We start from the raw sequence: 16,266 nt of genomic DNA on the forward strand, positions 1-16,266 counted from the left end.
CTTTGTGAACAGTAGAAAATATCGCCAGATTGTGTAAAATTACCACGTAATTATTATTAAATATTTGTTTGTTTTTTAAAAATACATGTTTTTCAGCTTTTACTGCACCATGTGATTCCTGGTTCATTCGAAATAGCAAGCCTCCAAGACGAGATGACGGGAGTATCATTAGCGGGAACACAATTGAGGGTTAACCAATATGACATGCACGATGTGGAATGGAATGAAATTAAGGTATTATCTTAATGTTAAAGTTTTATCAGACCCCAAGTAAATAGTTAACCGGTTAAGTGCCATAAGCGCGTTTACACGCTCTCCATTTCCGTGCTCTGAGGGCCGGCCATACAAAAAGTGCGCGTAAAGATGCGTGCTTTTGTACGTGCTTTACGCGTCTAGGTCAAGTATTCCGATTTTACATTTCGTACACTCGGAGACAACTGTTAGAATTTTCGACACGACAGCGGATCAAATAAGAGTTTCTAAAAGTCGCCTAAAATTTCGCTGCCTGCTGGGAAACTGCAATTGAAATGACAAACAAAACCTAGCGACACAGAAATGGTTAAATGCAACCAACATAGTTGGCTGAATAAACTCAAGCGCCTGTTGGTATTCAATTTGCTCAACCTACTAAAATATACGGTGCAGCTAACTCGGCAAAAAAACTTCATTTTAAATTTTACCTTTACCATTTACCTCCATAATTTAGTCTCAAATTAAGATTTTCAATTTTATCAAATAGTGTTAGTGAAATCGTCAATATATTCAACAAATTAAATTATTAGGGTTTTACAATGAAATATCTTAATCTTGATGCTTTTCTTTGTCATGAATTAAAATGCAACTTCCTCAAATGTTAATATGATTTCTACTAGAAACGAAAAGAAAAACAACACACAAACAATGACAGTTGTCACCAGAGTTTGCTGCATACATGTTACCCTTCAATCAATATTGTCACTTGATTGAAACCTGAAATATTAATAATTATGTCTTTCTTTTTTTTATGAATTTATTGCAAAAAATTAGTATACATACTTAATATCAAAGAATCTATAAAAAACTAATTAATGTAAAATGAAAACGGAGTACTCTCTGTGTATGATAGTCTCCATCTAACATGGCTCAGCCTGTTCTAAGATGGAGATTTTTTATCTTTAGAGCATAAGTAGTCCTATACTAATAAAACAATAACATAAAAAAGAAAAACTAAAATTACCCAAATGTAAGAAATTAAAAATCGTTATCATACAAATATAAAGTATATATATGTGCCAAGAATACATGTTACTTAAACATAAATAATGTAGTATAATATATAATAAAAAACAATATAAAGCAATGACATACATAAAAATATAAATAATATGTGTACCAATTATATAAAGTACTACGTGTTTTGATTTGCATATATTATTCAAAAAATCTCTCGCTACACTATTTACATGTGCAGTTATTTTTATTTTAAAATTTGTTTTACATTTTGAGTCTTTTATATTTGGTAATAAATCATTAAATATTTTTGGAGCAATTACATTATATTGCTTTTTACCAAAGGCGGTTGATACAAATGGGACAATACAGTTAATTTGTGTTGCTGAACGAGTGTTTATATTTTGTTGGGTTCTTTTGACCTCACTTAATTTATCATAAAATTTAAGTAGTAGGCACCTCACAAACAATTGTCTTACATCCAATATCTTTAACTCAGCAAATAGATCTTCCGTTGGATACCTCAAAGGTTTTTTGAGAATGATCTTCATGATCCCTTTTGTGCTATTTTCACTGGTTTGAGGATTGAACGAGAGCAACCTCCCCAACCTAAATTGCAATATGATAGTTTGCTTTTGCAAAAAGCAAAGTAAATTTGTCTCATAAGTTGAGCATTCATTTCTTAGGCTTTTATAAATGTATGCTGATTTCCGTATGGATATTTCTATAATTTGATCTTTCCAGCTTTGTTTAGAATTTTTGAACCTGATAGTGAGATTTGTCACAAATTAGTGAGATTTTTGTATGACAGGTAACAACGGTGAACGGAGCTCGGATAATATCAGACAAACAGGACATCCACATACCTCAGGGTGTAGCACACGCTGTGGACAGGGTCATGTTTCCTCTCCCTGTTGGGGACATAGTGCAGACTCTCCAGGCAGACAGAGAGAGAAGGTTCTCCAACTTCCTCAAAGCACTCTTCACTAGTGGAATGGCTGATTCACTCGCAGGAAGTGGTAAATATTAAATATGTTTCATCACAATTATTCCCTAAAGTTTCTTCATTGTGCGTTGTATATAGACAAGTGTGACTTGTTAAATATTTATTTTATTTATTAATATTTTTCTCTTACAAACTATAATTAACAATAAAAATAATGTGACCTCACTGGGGTGGGGTTACCGAGGACACTTAAAAAAATATATTTTGGAAATGTTTTTACATTAGAGAATAAACAAAAAAGACTAACTTAATAAACCGAGATAAATAACAAAATATTCACAGTTTTAAAAACAAGGTATCTATGTACATTTTTATTATTTATATTACAAAACGCACAATAAAAATATCAAAAACCTAACATAAGCTATACACTTGTGAAGCGGTTGATTCAATATTGGTTTGGGCGAATGAGACAATCCATTTTACTTCTACCTAGCTCCACTATCCATTTTTTGTATAGACAACTACAAAAGTACGTTTAATAGGGAAACATTACATACTACGAATTACGATAAAAACATGTGAAATGGATTAAGAAAAATTCGTTGTATTTTTAAAATCTATCTGGATATTGTGGAGAAGTGTTTTTATACATGATTTTTAAAATAAAAATATTTTTAAAATATGTCTTTACAAAAACGCGACATGTTTGATCTTTACAATTGTGGCATCAAGATTCGTGACGATGTTCTATTTCAATTTGAAGGGTCATAAAGCTCAAAATATGACCGAACAGAATCCATTTTTTTTAATTGATTTTTTTAATTGTTCATATCGTCATGGTAATCTGAAGACTTCGATTTAGATTTAAAAATTAATTTTTAAAACTATTTTTTTAATTTAACAAAGAATTTTCAACAAATCAATCTTTCGAACCTGCGTCGGCGATTATCTAACGATTACCTGCTGATTCAGAAACCAAAAGTCCCTGTTCCCGATCGCTCTGCCAACATTAATTTGCATAATACGAGTATGTGGAAAAAATATATGTTTTATCCAAAAAAATAACAGGCCGCTTATTCTCAAATCTGTTTTTCCTCAGAGTTTCCATATATGTTGAATGACACGCTGCTATATCATGGCATTTCATTAACACTTTTCGTTAAGATCTACAATTTCTAAAATGAAAACAAATTTTTCGTAATATTCTTCGCAACGTCGTATTGCTGCCTTGAAAATCTATATCAGCATTTAATTCCATTCGTAATTTATTAACAGTTGGCAATCCTTTTTTCAAAATATAAAAGTGATTTATTTTCTGACCTAAATATTTAAATCGTCCATATTTCTTTTTTGGATGTAACGATTTTTTAGAGGTGTTTGCAGCTTCTTCTCCCTCCTTGATAATTCTGGAAACCTTTATTTTAGAAACACCAGTAATAAGTAATTGACATTTACGTAGGATTTTATGTAATATAAATCTGAGCTCACATTGAACCTAAATATCCTTCAATTAACAATTAGCTGAAAATGCTTAAAATTGTCCAGTACTGGGATTCGAACCTAGGACTTCCCGCATAGAAGTTCGCGGCACTACCAACTGTACTGCGAACGACTAAAATATGTAATTTCCATGACAATGTTCTTTAATGCAAATATTTTTTTTATACTCCTAATATTTCCTTTAAGTTGGGTAATGTTTTTTAAACTGTCATCACTAAATATTACCTATCATGGCGGCAACACGGCAATAAACTTTTTGTAATGGAATTAAAATGTCTTTATTTTTCATTTCTGACTCACAAAACTCCTTAACTTTTAGAATCATTTCACGGGCGTTACTTTTCAACACTTTCAACATATTAAAAACTAAATTTTAAAGCACTTTCTTAACAATTTTCACTCTTAAAACAACGTTTGTAAACAAAGATGTCTAACAAACGGTATTTGTCACTTTTAGTTCTTCGATTTGCCACCGCGGGACTTCTTTCATGGAGTCAACTCTTAGTAGGTACATAATTAAACGTATTTGAAGAAATATAACAGTTTTAGGCAAAAAAAAAACAACTAAAATAGGTAAGTGCAGACAAAATATAAGAAGTTATTTTTACAGCATTCGAATAATGTGACTTATTATGATTTTATCGCCGTAAGAATTTTAAATCTATAAACTGACAATGGAAAACGAAACATATCAATTATCCATTGATATGGCGATACATTTCGTAACATTGATTTGCAATTCTATTGCATTATACCATTGGTTACTAAGTTAGGGTAAATCCACAACAGAGGTTTTTAAACCACCGAAAAGTCTTTAGGCTTAATGGGTAAAAAATTGTAATACGTATTTTAAAATATCAAATAATCGCTGTTCTACAGCACGGAAACTGAAAAACATAAATTTATAAATAAAGATTATTGATGTATCTATATAGAATAAATATTTATTTAAATCAATTTAATCTAGGATAAAAATCTTTTTTTTTTAAATAAAACCATGTCTTACGATGGAATTCCACCAGCTCCAACGAAAAATACAAAGATAATATTTTTTTAATTAGAATGACGATATCGTTGAGTTAAATTAAAACCTTTAATTTTTTAACGCTTTCCTAATCGATCTGTTCATTTGTATTTTAAATAAAAATATGTATTTCAGGCATAAAGTTAATAAAGACTTGTCGACACGACAGTAAAGTTTCACGGCTTGTTAGCATTTTACATTCAACATACCTACAAAGTACGACTTGATTACATTAATATCGAATGACACTTTCTTCTTTCGGCAACCATTTCAAGCTCTAATTTTCATTACTAAAACGTATTTTTTATGCATAGAAGTAAAATGCCGCCAAAGAAATATGTTAGTGTTATGCTTCAATAGCGCTGAGACATCATTATTACCGTGTCTAAAATTATGGAATACAACTTGGGTGCTGGCGAACGACCTGTTTTTATAGAACAAGTTGAAGTAAATAGTGACATGAGTTTGGCACTTTTTCGGAAAGACACTGCAAATTTTATAGCGTAAGCATAGAATTAAAAAATGTCCCGAACCGCGTACGCATATCAAACTGAAGCTGACAAAACTACTACTCTGTAGACGCCGCTTAGTACGCAACTGCCGATTTAAATTCAATAACGCCATTTTGTGTCGTTTTTAAGTGTCATTATACTGTTGAGATTAAAGGGAATAGGGTTGGATCACATTTTATGTGTAAGTAGCAAATTCACAAATAATTTTATTTAAGAATTCAATTATTTTACCGTCTGCTAGATTGTTAAATAAAACAAGGCGGACATTTTGTTAGTAATGCCAGGTTAGTCGAATTGTTTTACCCGGCTTTCTATTAACAAGCCTTAGTACAATATTAAACTGTATTAATTTAACTTAATAACTAAATTATTGTTTAATTTTATTTTTTTATCTTTGCTTCATAAAGGTACCCGTTTTTTTATAGTCCAGTCGGTAAAATATTGTTTGTGGTAAAACATAACATAACACAAAATTATCCTATATCAGTGTTCTGATAGTAAAATGTTCGCGGTTTGGCAACAATACGCGGCCACTTCACGCATGTCATGCAGAGGGGAAGTTAGCATTTGGCAATTTTTGGACACAGTGCGATGTATTGATCCTACGCGACTTCTGGTAAATTATAATTCTATGATCACAAGTAAATTTAAGAATTAATTATTGTAATCATGTATTCAAACTGTAATAAAATATAAATACGTATATTAACGCAATTCGCCACGTCTTAGTATTGTTTCTCAACGTAATTATTTTGTTTTATTCTCGAGATAGATTTTTTGTATTTAGAGTTGAGGGGGTTAAAAGCAAAACCGCCACTGTCCACGATCACTGTTTTTGGGAAAACCAACAAAACCAGCAGTCAAATGACTATTTTCAGAACCGTTATTTATTTATTTTTAAAATAACTCGCCAAGCTTCTATTTGAAGGTAGGTGAAAAACAGAGAATATGGAAGGAAGTTCTGAAAAACATACAGTGTGCTGCGTGCCTGCTCTAGGCTGGAACAAATATATTTTTTTTAATTAAAAAAATAACAATAATGTATTTTCACAAGTTGGGAATAAGATTAAAAATAAAATATAAATTTAAAGTGGATTTTTACAGTTTGAAAATGAGCACATTCAAAACGGCTCGCAGTTGGCACGCGTCATTTTGACGTCACGTGTTACGACCGTCGACTGCGCTTCTAATAAACATTGCGCACAAGTTTGGCGCCAAAGCGTCATACGTGCCGTTTGTCCCACAGGGCGCGAAATGTCTAATTTTCGAGTAGTTAAAAAAATGCGTATTTCAAACCTTTGCAGAAAATTTATCCGACGTCAAACGAAAAAAATATTTATCAGCAGATCTTGCGTTTCGTTGACGTACCGGTGTTGGTTGATTGATTACTGAACTAGTGGACTCAAACTGCGAATAGTCCTTTCGGTAGGACGCCTATGGCGACCGTAAAATGGACGAAGCGCGCGGAACGTTGCCCGAACAGAACACCCATTTTGATTTTAAAAAAAAATCATTTGCGCGTGTTGTTAAACGCTATATCCATCCATGGTGATTTGGCAAAACAGACTGAACAAATGACAGCCAATTAAATAGATGTAGTTTTAACAAAATGGCCGCTATCAACTGTCAAAGTTCCGAAGTCCCTTTTGAAAGACCCTTTATGAAAATGTATATGGAGATGCCTGACGTAATATGTATTTATTTACATAAGAAGATTACAGTAGAATTTTGATATTGAATATAGGAATATATGCTTTATAATATAAACTTAATCAAAATAAAAATTACGAACAAATAAAAATTTAAAATCTACGAACAAAATTTGTAGGTATGCAAATATGATTCGTTTTTTTAAATTTTTTAATTCATTTATCGTCAACGGCAATCCATCACCGCATAATTCAAATTAGACCACTTTAGGCGAGAGAAATTAAAAAGTTGTTTATTATGTGTGTTCAGTAAAGTTATTCACTTTTAGTTTAACATTTAGGCAAAACATTCTTTGATTTACCTGAATGGTAAAAAAATTCATAATTTTACTTAACACACATAAAAAAAAGTTTTAATCTCTCCCCTCTAAAGTGGTCCAATTTGAGTTACGGGTGATGGATTGCCGTCGATGTTGTGTGTTTTTGTAGGCCCCACTTTCATACCATTTACATTTACATTCAGTGGAACTCCGTTTATCCGTATTCCAGTCATCCGGATATCCAAATGGCCGGATCGTTATCAGGAAATAACAAATAAGGGAGATGTTTTTAATTTTTCTTTTTTTTAATGTTACATAAATATTACAGCAATTAACATAACATTATTTGTACAATAGGTTAGCTGAGTAGTAAAAGTATACATTCTTATTTTTTGTTTTTGCTGGTGAGTCATCTAAATTAGGAATAGCTTCCCTGTTCTAAGGCAGTAAATAATATATTTTTTATTTAAGTTATTTTTGTCATAATTTTTTTTATCCCTTTTGATAGTTTGTAATTGTGCAATTAACTTTTCTAGACACGTTTAAGTAAGTTTTTAGTGTGATTTCAACTCGCCGTATTATTTCCAAAGTTAAAAAAAATGGCAATCATTAATCCGGTTAGTTGGAGTTTTACCGTATCAGTAAATAAACAAAGCCGAAAGATATACATACATTATTTAAAAAATTAATTAAAAACAATTAATAACAAAAATAACAATATCAATAGTTGTTAAAATTATTACTATCTTTCGCATTCCATAAAAAGTATAGAAAAAAACAGTATTTAGGATTTTTTAAATATAAAAAAGAGGTTTGCATTATGGATGAAAGCATGTTAAACTTTGTTGGTATAAAAACTCGTTGGTAAGAAAATGAATAGCCAAATTTGGTAAATAGTACATGTATCCTTTTATTTAATCTGTAAATGGGTTTATATTGCAAATACGTAATTTTTTTTATTGTTTATTTTAGAAACTAAAACGTTCACCGTATTCGCCCCGACCGACAAGGCATTCGCGGGTCTGACGTCGGAGGAAATGAAGGGCTTGCTGGGAGACAAGGACAGAGCCAAGGATTTGGTCATGAAGCACGTGAGCTCGGGGACCCTGTTCAGTGCCGGAATGAGATACTACCAGGTCAAGGACAGCATCGTCGAAGGGAAGCCCATTACGTTGCAGAAAACAGCAGGTTTGTTTGGAAAAGATTTCATTTTTATTTAAATATCACTGAATAAAAAATCACCCCTTTTTTGTAATACCACAGTGAATTCAATTCAATTTATTTATTTGAATATAACACAAACATACATTCAATACCTACATATTATAAAAAAAATACATTGAAGAGACTCATGTCAAAGTAGTAGGAGAATCCTGCTTCGGTAAACCCCTTCAGATACATGGAACAGATCAATATCCAGAGCGATGTTGTTCAGCATAGCGGTTGCCCCTCCAACAGACATAACCATCGGAAGGTTGGTCCTGTATATCGGAATATGAAACAATCTAAGCTGATTTATTTATTATCAGGATCATACAAATCAATACTCATCATAATTTCAAAATTATCGACCATACCCCGCAACAATCGATAAAAATGTGAAGTCAAATACACATTCCTTCTAGTCTCTAAACTGTTGTGGCCAAGCATACCCTGGAGAAACTCAGTAGGGTAGAGCCAAGGATTATGTCCGCACTCTCTCATGTAGAGATATCTCGGAAACTTCTTTTGGATTTTCTCTATCATAAGAGAGTACTTCAGTTCGTGTGGCCCCCAAATCATCGAGCCACCCTCGAGTCTACTTCGCACCAAGGAGTTGTAAAGAGTTCTCAGTACGCGGGTATTTTCAAAAACCCTGGCAGTACGCTGAACAAATCCTAACATCTTCAATGCAGTACAACTAATTGTCTCTATGTGTTAATGAAATGTCAAGGTGTTCACTAATTCAACGCTCAGATCCTTAGCATTCGATGTTCGTATCAGATTCTGGTCTGAAGTGCGTTCGAATGTGCTAGTGGCGGTCGAAAACCAAGTACTTACTGAAAAGCGACGGAAATATACACATTTGTAAATTAATACGAGCCTATTATTCTCCGCTCCTTTATAAGCAAATGTCTGCTTCTTTGTTCCATGAGGAAGTTCAGTGCAAAAGGATATAAAAAAAATATTTCTTACACGCGGTAAAAATAAAAGCATTTAATTATAAAGCGTTTCTCGAAGACGTACGAAATAAATAAATAAAAGATATAGGTATTCATAAAAATAAACTACGTCACAAGTTCTTAAGAATCAACCGATGATAGTTTTGTGGTAGATTTCTGGTTTCCGGAAACCACTCACCAATCGGTAGAACTCTCTGACTAGAACCCGTGGCGTCACAGACGGAGTAATTTTGATATCCCAAAACTAAAAAAATATACAGCGCTGATAATACAAAGCATAAAAATAAAAACGGTTTTTTCAGCTTAGTTTCATAATCTATGAACAAATAAAAAAATACAAAAAAAACACTGAACATCCTCATTGAGGCTGTGGTAGGTCCGTTCGGCTCTGCAAGTGTAAACATAATCTTGTGGGTACTTCATTTTCGTATTTCGTATTTGCCGTAATACAATTTGAAATTTTAAAGACAGAAATATGTGGTTTTCTAATACAATACTTAGTTTTTGTACCTACCGGAAACATTAATTTGAGCATTTTAGATAAAGCGTACAAAACCAATAAGCAAAAACGTAATAACTGCTAATGTAACAGTAAGAGCTACAAAAATACCAAAAGAAAGTGCTGAAAAATCAGGTCTAATGACCGACTACAAAATATCTAAGTAATAATTCTTATTTTTAAAATCATGTACAGGTTCACAAAAAAAGTGTAAAAAACAATAAAAACGGCTGACTTTTATGATGGCGTCACCAAATTTTATGTAGCTTGTTTTAAGATTGGTCATGTCAAGGTCATCATAAAATGAAAGCTTGAAAACAATAGCGCCTGCAATTCTTTTCAACTCTTTTATGACACACTGTATCTTTTTAAAAATAATGTACAAACAGTCCGTATCTAGAGATACGTAAAACCACTGAATAGATAATAATACCGTGCTTTAAACATAACTACACTAAACTAGTAGGCGCGTTAATTTTTTTTTTTAATTAAATAATATACTGACAGTACGTTGAACTCTGAAGTATTTGGACATTGACACTAGTGCTGTTATTATAAACGCTCGCGCGACCGTAGAAAACGCTTTTAGAGCGCGTATTTACGTACTAAATACGCGTTATACTACACTATAAATGCGTTCATGATAGATACCAGGCCAGTTAGTAAACTTTTAACAAGTTTAAACCATCTGCAATGTATTATCGTTGAGAAAATTGAGCTCATTGGAGTTAGGTTAGGGTTTCCAAATGTATTAAGTTGAATAATGATCAAATAATAAAATAAATAAAAACAACTTTGTTTTTAACCACTATTTTTTTATTTTTCACCGACCGGTTTCAAAGCAAACAAGCTTCTTTGTCAAGGTTTACGTAACTTATCAATTGATATTATAGTGTAGTATAGTGTAGTATTTAGTGAACATGATAGAAATAAAATAAAAAGGAATCAATTCATTAGTTACGTAAACCTTGACAAAGAAGCTTGTTTGCTTTGAAACCGGTCGGTGAAAAATAAAAATATAGTGGTTAAAGACAAAGTTGTTTTATTTATTTTATTATAATAAATAACCAGTTAGTGCTTCAAATATAAACTTTATATTAAACTTTATAAATAATAATCATCCAAAAGCATTAAAATATCAACATATTACAACAGAGATGAAGAACATTTAAGAGAAGGTAATATAGAAGTCTAGGCATCTACAGGGCTTGTGGCTTATACCTAGGGAGTTGAATCCAGTTCTTGTCTACAAAAATTTGGACAAACTCAAAATATTTTTGATAAATTACCTGCTCCATGAAGAAGTATAGAAATTGAAAAAAATAATATTTTCAGGCGTTGCCTAGTATGTAGGTGAAATAATTCAATTAGATGAATCTCACCCGCATAAATAAGGGTTTCAGCTCTTTAACTTAACAAACATCAACAGATGAAAGAATTTAAGGAATATAGATGTTCAAATATAGGCAGAATGGTGTGTAAAGTGGCCACTTAAACCAGCCATTGACAGGTCATAAGCCCTGTAGATGCCCAGACTTCTATATTACCTTCTCTTAAATGTTCTTCATCTCTGTTGTAATATGTTAATATAAACAGCTCCCCAGGGAGTTGAATCCAGTTTTTGTCTACAAAAATTTGGACAAACTCAAAACATTGTCATTAAAATATCTTTTGTTTTTTTCAGGGCGAATAAAGGTCAACGCCGGCCATGTCATCACGCATAATATTCCAGCCACAAATGGAGTTATTCACGCAGTAGACACACTCTTGTAATCAACTGTCCAAAAACTCTTCATTAAATTTATTAATTTATCTGGCTTCAGTGAAGCTTTGTGCGAATATGTTGGGAAATCATTACAACGCATCTCGTTCATGAATTATGTTAGCGTTGCAGTATTTTAAATTAACAATTTATCCTTTTAACGCGAACTTTATTAAGCCATTTTAACCATAATATTCAATTAGTTGTATTATATAAGAAGTTAATTTTAATGTTGTAAATAAATTAAATATATTTTAGTTGAGAATGTATATACTAAGAGCAAATGAATGTTGTTGTTTTTTATTGAAATAAAATTAAAATATGTACCACTTATTTTTTTTTCATTACTGATAATTATTAATGTTAACTCTTAGCCTATTTCAGATTCAGATGTGTGTAAAAATCCACACGGTATGATAAAATCACATGTGGGGTGGATTGATTTTTAATGTATGTAAATTATTTTTATTTATTTAATGGCAGGAAAACGTACTAACCAGTACACCGGAAATCGGACTAATACCTGCTCGATTTCCTTTTACAGGATTCTTACCCGAGAGTAGTTACTAAAAAAAAAATAGACAATTATACCAATCCTCCCTTATCCTCCCTTATTTGAATTCCAGATAATGATCTATATATTTGGCAATCTGGATAGCTGGAGTTCAGATAAACGGAGTTTTTCTGTATTTTTAAACTGTGGAAAAATATTTGGAATAAGCTATATTTTAAGGTAAAAAATGCATAGGCCACTTTAAAGAAACGGCGGAAACATTATTCAATATAAACTTAAAAATAATTTATTCAAAAACATTCAAAATAGAACCCTTAATACCCTTCATTTTTTTCAATATTTTATTTTATTACTTTTCCTTTCCTAGATCATCTTCCTGTTTCCTTGCAAACTCATTACAAATTTACCGTGTCACGTGGATTAGTACTACCTTTATGAAATCAGTCTTTCATTTTGATTTTACTGTGACTGTTACTACAACAACAACAACAACAAGCCGTTTCCCCGTTGGGGTAGGCAGAACGCCATATCACTTTATCTTGGCATACAGACCTCGCTTCTTCTACATTCATACATCTTCTCATGCACGCACGCCGATTATTCCTACTTTTGACATGTCCATCTTCAAGTATTTGTTGGACTTGATCGTGCCATGTCTTTCTCGGTCTTCCTCGTTTTCTGCATCCATCAACATTCGCATCGCAGATCCTTTTAGCCGTTCTTTCGCTGTCCCACGTAATAACATTTTTACATTAAGTTGGTATGGGTAAAAAACAAAAATGAGATATAATACTTTTTAAAGAAAGGTAAGGAAAAAGTTTATCGATTTTGAAAAAAATATTTTACGGAATATGCAACAAAGAAAATACAAAATAAAAAATGTACGTACGAAAATAAAAATACTGAAGCTGATTAGGGTACTTTATTAATCCAGAACCGATCTGCTGAAGTGTTTTACTGATTTGAAAGTAATGTAACTACTGTTGATTAAATTACATTTTATACTCGTCTCATAAAACTTAACAAAATACGAAAAAGAAAAATTCGTAAAATGTCATTAAAAATACTAAAGCTGTTTCGCATCGATATTTCAAGTAAAAAAAATTGTCAGGTAAATATTTTTCGGGAAAAACTCTACCTTCATTTTCAAATTAAAAATAAAATATATACATATATTTTATTTTTATTTTCTTTTATTTAGGAAATATACAGTACAGTTACAAAGTTTAATATTTTACACAATTAGACTTAATTCTAATGGACCAGTGAAGTTTTCATATTATAAAGCAATTACATATAAGGTTAATTATGAAAGTATAAAAAAGAGAAGGAAAAAGAAAATCATAAGTGAAAGTTGTTTATATATTAAAATTTAAGTGAAAAAAAGATATTTTAAAGTTTGTAGTTTGGAGTGAGTATTTACAAATGGAAATAATATTAAAAATGAAGAAAATTTGTAAGAGTAATTAAAAATGAAGAATTGAAATAAAGAATGAAAAACATGCTCAGATGTAAAAGTAAAATAAAATAGTAATAACATTTAAAAAAAAAAAAAGGAAAAACATAAATATGCACATATTTATTTTAAGGGATTCAAAGAAATGATGAGAAGAGTCTTTAAGTGAAATATAAGACAGTAAATTAAAGTCAATCTAAAAAACATCTTCAAAATTAATGACACATTATAGTAAGAGCAGCAATATATTGATTTTATTTACATATATAATATAATATAATTAATGATGCACAGCTGGAATATTTTATCCGTTGCAGATGCAATGTATTTTGGAGTGGTATAATTTTGTTTCCTCGTCCTCAAACTTATTTACTGACACAATTATTCATCAAATATCACTCACAACTATTGTGTGCATTATTGAATTGATAAAACACCGTCAGTAAATAATACAAGATACGAATAAAAATTTCGCTTAACCCCTGAAGGCAGTGTCGAAATGCATAATACTATTTAATAATTGATAGTATTATTCCAATATGAAACTTAAATTCGGTTTAAAGATGAAAGAGGGCTCTTTTGTTGTCAAAAAAATAATGGTCTAATTATCTATTAGGGCTGGTTAGTTAGTACTTTAGTGGTCACGAATCGACGTATTGAGTTATTCATATGTCAAAAAAACTATACGTTCTGCAAACATTTTGTCAATATAACAGATTCTAGTCCAATTTTAGTTTCTAAAAAGTCGGGTGTTTTAGTATTGTATTTGTATTTTTTTTTTACACCACAACAGGCCAGGATGCCCAATTACAGTGGCGAATTAAATCACAGAACACCCAGGCTTCAGAAAAAAATATTTATTTTTTTGCTCTCACTGGGAATTGAACTCAGAACCTTCCGTGTGTGAGTCAAGCGTCTTGACCTCTACACCGCTATTGCGACACCTTAGGCTCCCTAGGTAGGTAGGTAGAGGGAGGTAAGTCGTGTATTCTAAATTTACTAAGCTCGTTAGGATAATTTTGTACAATGTTAAAAAGCTTCATAAATTTTGCCTTATCTGGAACGACTTGACCAGAACTCGACTACTCCCTTTCACCGGCAGTATAAGTCATAGAGCTTTAGCAATTGATTGTTGAGAGGGTTGGTTGGAGCCTCTACCCCAGTTATAGACTGAAAGAAGACACGAGGTTGCTGTTTGATGTTTCTTTATTACATGGCGAATAAATAATGAATTATGTCGTACGAGTGTTACGCCGACTAGGAGTTGAAGATACTGCACTTAAACTACATACTGGAACTGTGTGACTGCGTGGAGCTAGACTGAACGGACTGACTGGCGTTGCCACGCTCTGTGGTCTCTTTATAAGCCGCGTTTCTTTATAGTTCATTTCTTCATGGCAAGGACGATGTAAATGTACTGCAGAACGATGCTCCCGATTATATATGGAATACTATTAGAGTTGCATTATATGTTGTATTGGATTATATATAAAATGATGACATTGCTTTCTTCGGCCATCGCAGTATTTCAGGTGAAATGTTTTAGCACGTATGTGTCATTGATTATGAACTATGAACCCTACAGATCTATGTATAAAATACGTATAAAAAAAATATACATAACATAAAACTACCATCACACGTTTGTTAGAAGCCACTTGTCGAGAAGCTTGGCAAGCGTACGCAAGCAATATTCAATTCAATGCATTTATAAAAATAATACATACATTACAAACTAAAATTTAAAAAGTACATATTATAAAAAGACAAAAAAACACATAGACTTTTGTCAAAATAGTAGCAGAATCCTGCTCCGAAAAACCCCCTCGGGTACATAGAACAGATCAACGTCCATTTCATTTTCAACATCCAGTAAGAATCTCCAATCCGCGGCATGCATCAATTTCTTTGACTCCCTATGTGACCAATGTCATAAAAGAGCGAAAATTGACATTTCATAGTTCGACTTTATTAAACTGCTCGGTCAATTCAATCTAATTAAGGTTCTTTAAGTAATGCTTAAGGTCGCAATATTGTTCTAAATGGAAATAATTATGTTCGTATTTTATTTTATTATTATTTTATTATATTTTATTGAAATAAATGGCACTTAGTGCCTTTTTAAATATTAGTTACAAATACAATAAATATACAGACATGTAAGCATAATTATAAATAATACAGAGCATTTAAAACAATAATATTAATTAAAAAATTAAGAAAGTCTAAAAAAAAAACTAAAGGTATTTTAAAAAAATGAAATATTATGAATTATAGAATTAACGATAAAAAATGATCATTTGGTATTAGAAATACTTTGAACCAGTTAAAAAAAACTGAGAAAACAATTTTGAAAAACAGCAAATGATAAAAAAAAAAAATATGTTTTATCATTATATATATAGTCTATATTTATGTATAAAAATAAATAATGATGTAAAAAAAAATGTATTCCTTAGACGTTTAATCATTGGTGTGGCCATATAATATGTATTCGTCAAGTGTATAGGGCATTTATTTAGAAACCCTAGATTTCGACAATTCTAAATGTATATTATACTCAAAGTAATAATGCGTAACCTATATTCTATGAGATATTGTACAATACTTAGTAAAATATTTGACCACAATGTAAATGCTTGAAATATTAATAATACAAAAAAATTCTCTTTGCTTTTTGATTTATGGTAAGTTCTCAGTTCACATGTTT

General features: G+C 31.4%; 1 protein-coding gene across 1 annotated transcript in view; it reads left to right on the forward strand.

Moving 5' to 3' along the window:
* LOC148284142 (uncharacterized) overlaps positions 1 to 11,919 on the forward strand; it is a 35,391-nt gene extending 23,472 nt beyond the window's left edge. Inside the window, exons 3-6 of the mRNA XM_088242648.1 lie at positions 97 to 234; positions 2,021 to 2,228; positions 8,136 to 8,351; positions 11,509 to 11,919. Of these exons, the coding sequence (XP_088098774.1) occupies positions 97 to 234; positions 2,021 to 2,228; positions 8,136 to 8,351; positions 11,509 to 11,597 (651 nt within the window). The 3' untranslated portion in view covers positions 11,598 to 11,919. The remainder of the gene's footprint in view (positions 1 to 96; positions 235 to 2,020; positions 2,229 to 8,135; positions 8,352 to 11,508) is intronic.
* Positions 11,920 to 16,266: the final 4,347 nt, after the last annotated feature.

This window comes from Micrasema longulum, unplaced genomic scaffold (assembly GCF_059751315.1).
Source record: "Micrasema longulum isolate JH-2025_06_02 unplaced genomic scaffold, ASM5975131v1 h1tg000147l, whole genome shotgun sequence".
NCBI classification, from domain to species: Eukaryota; Metazoa; Arthropoda; class Insecta; order Trichoptera; family Brachycentridae; genus Micrasema; species Micrasema longulum.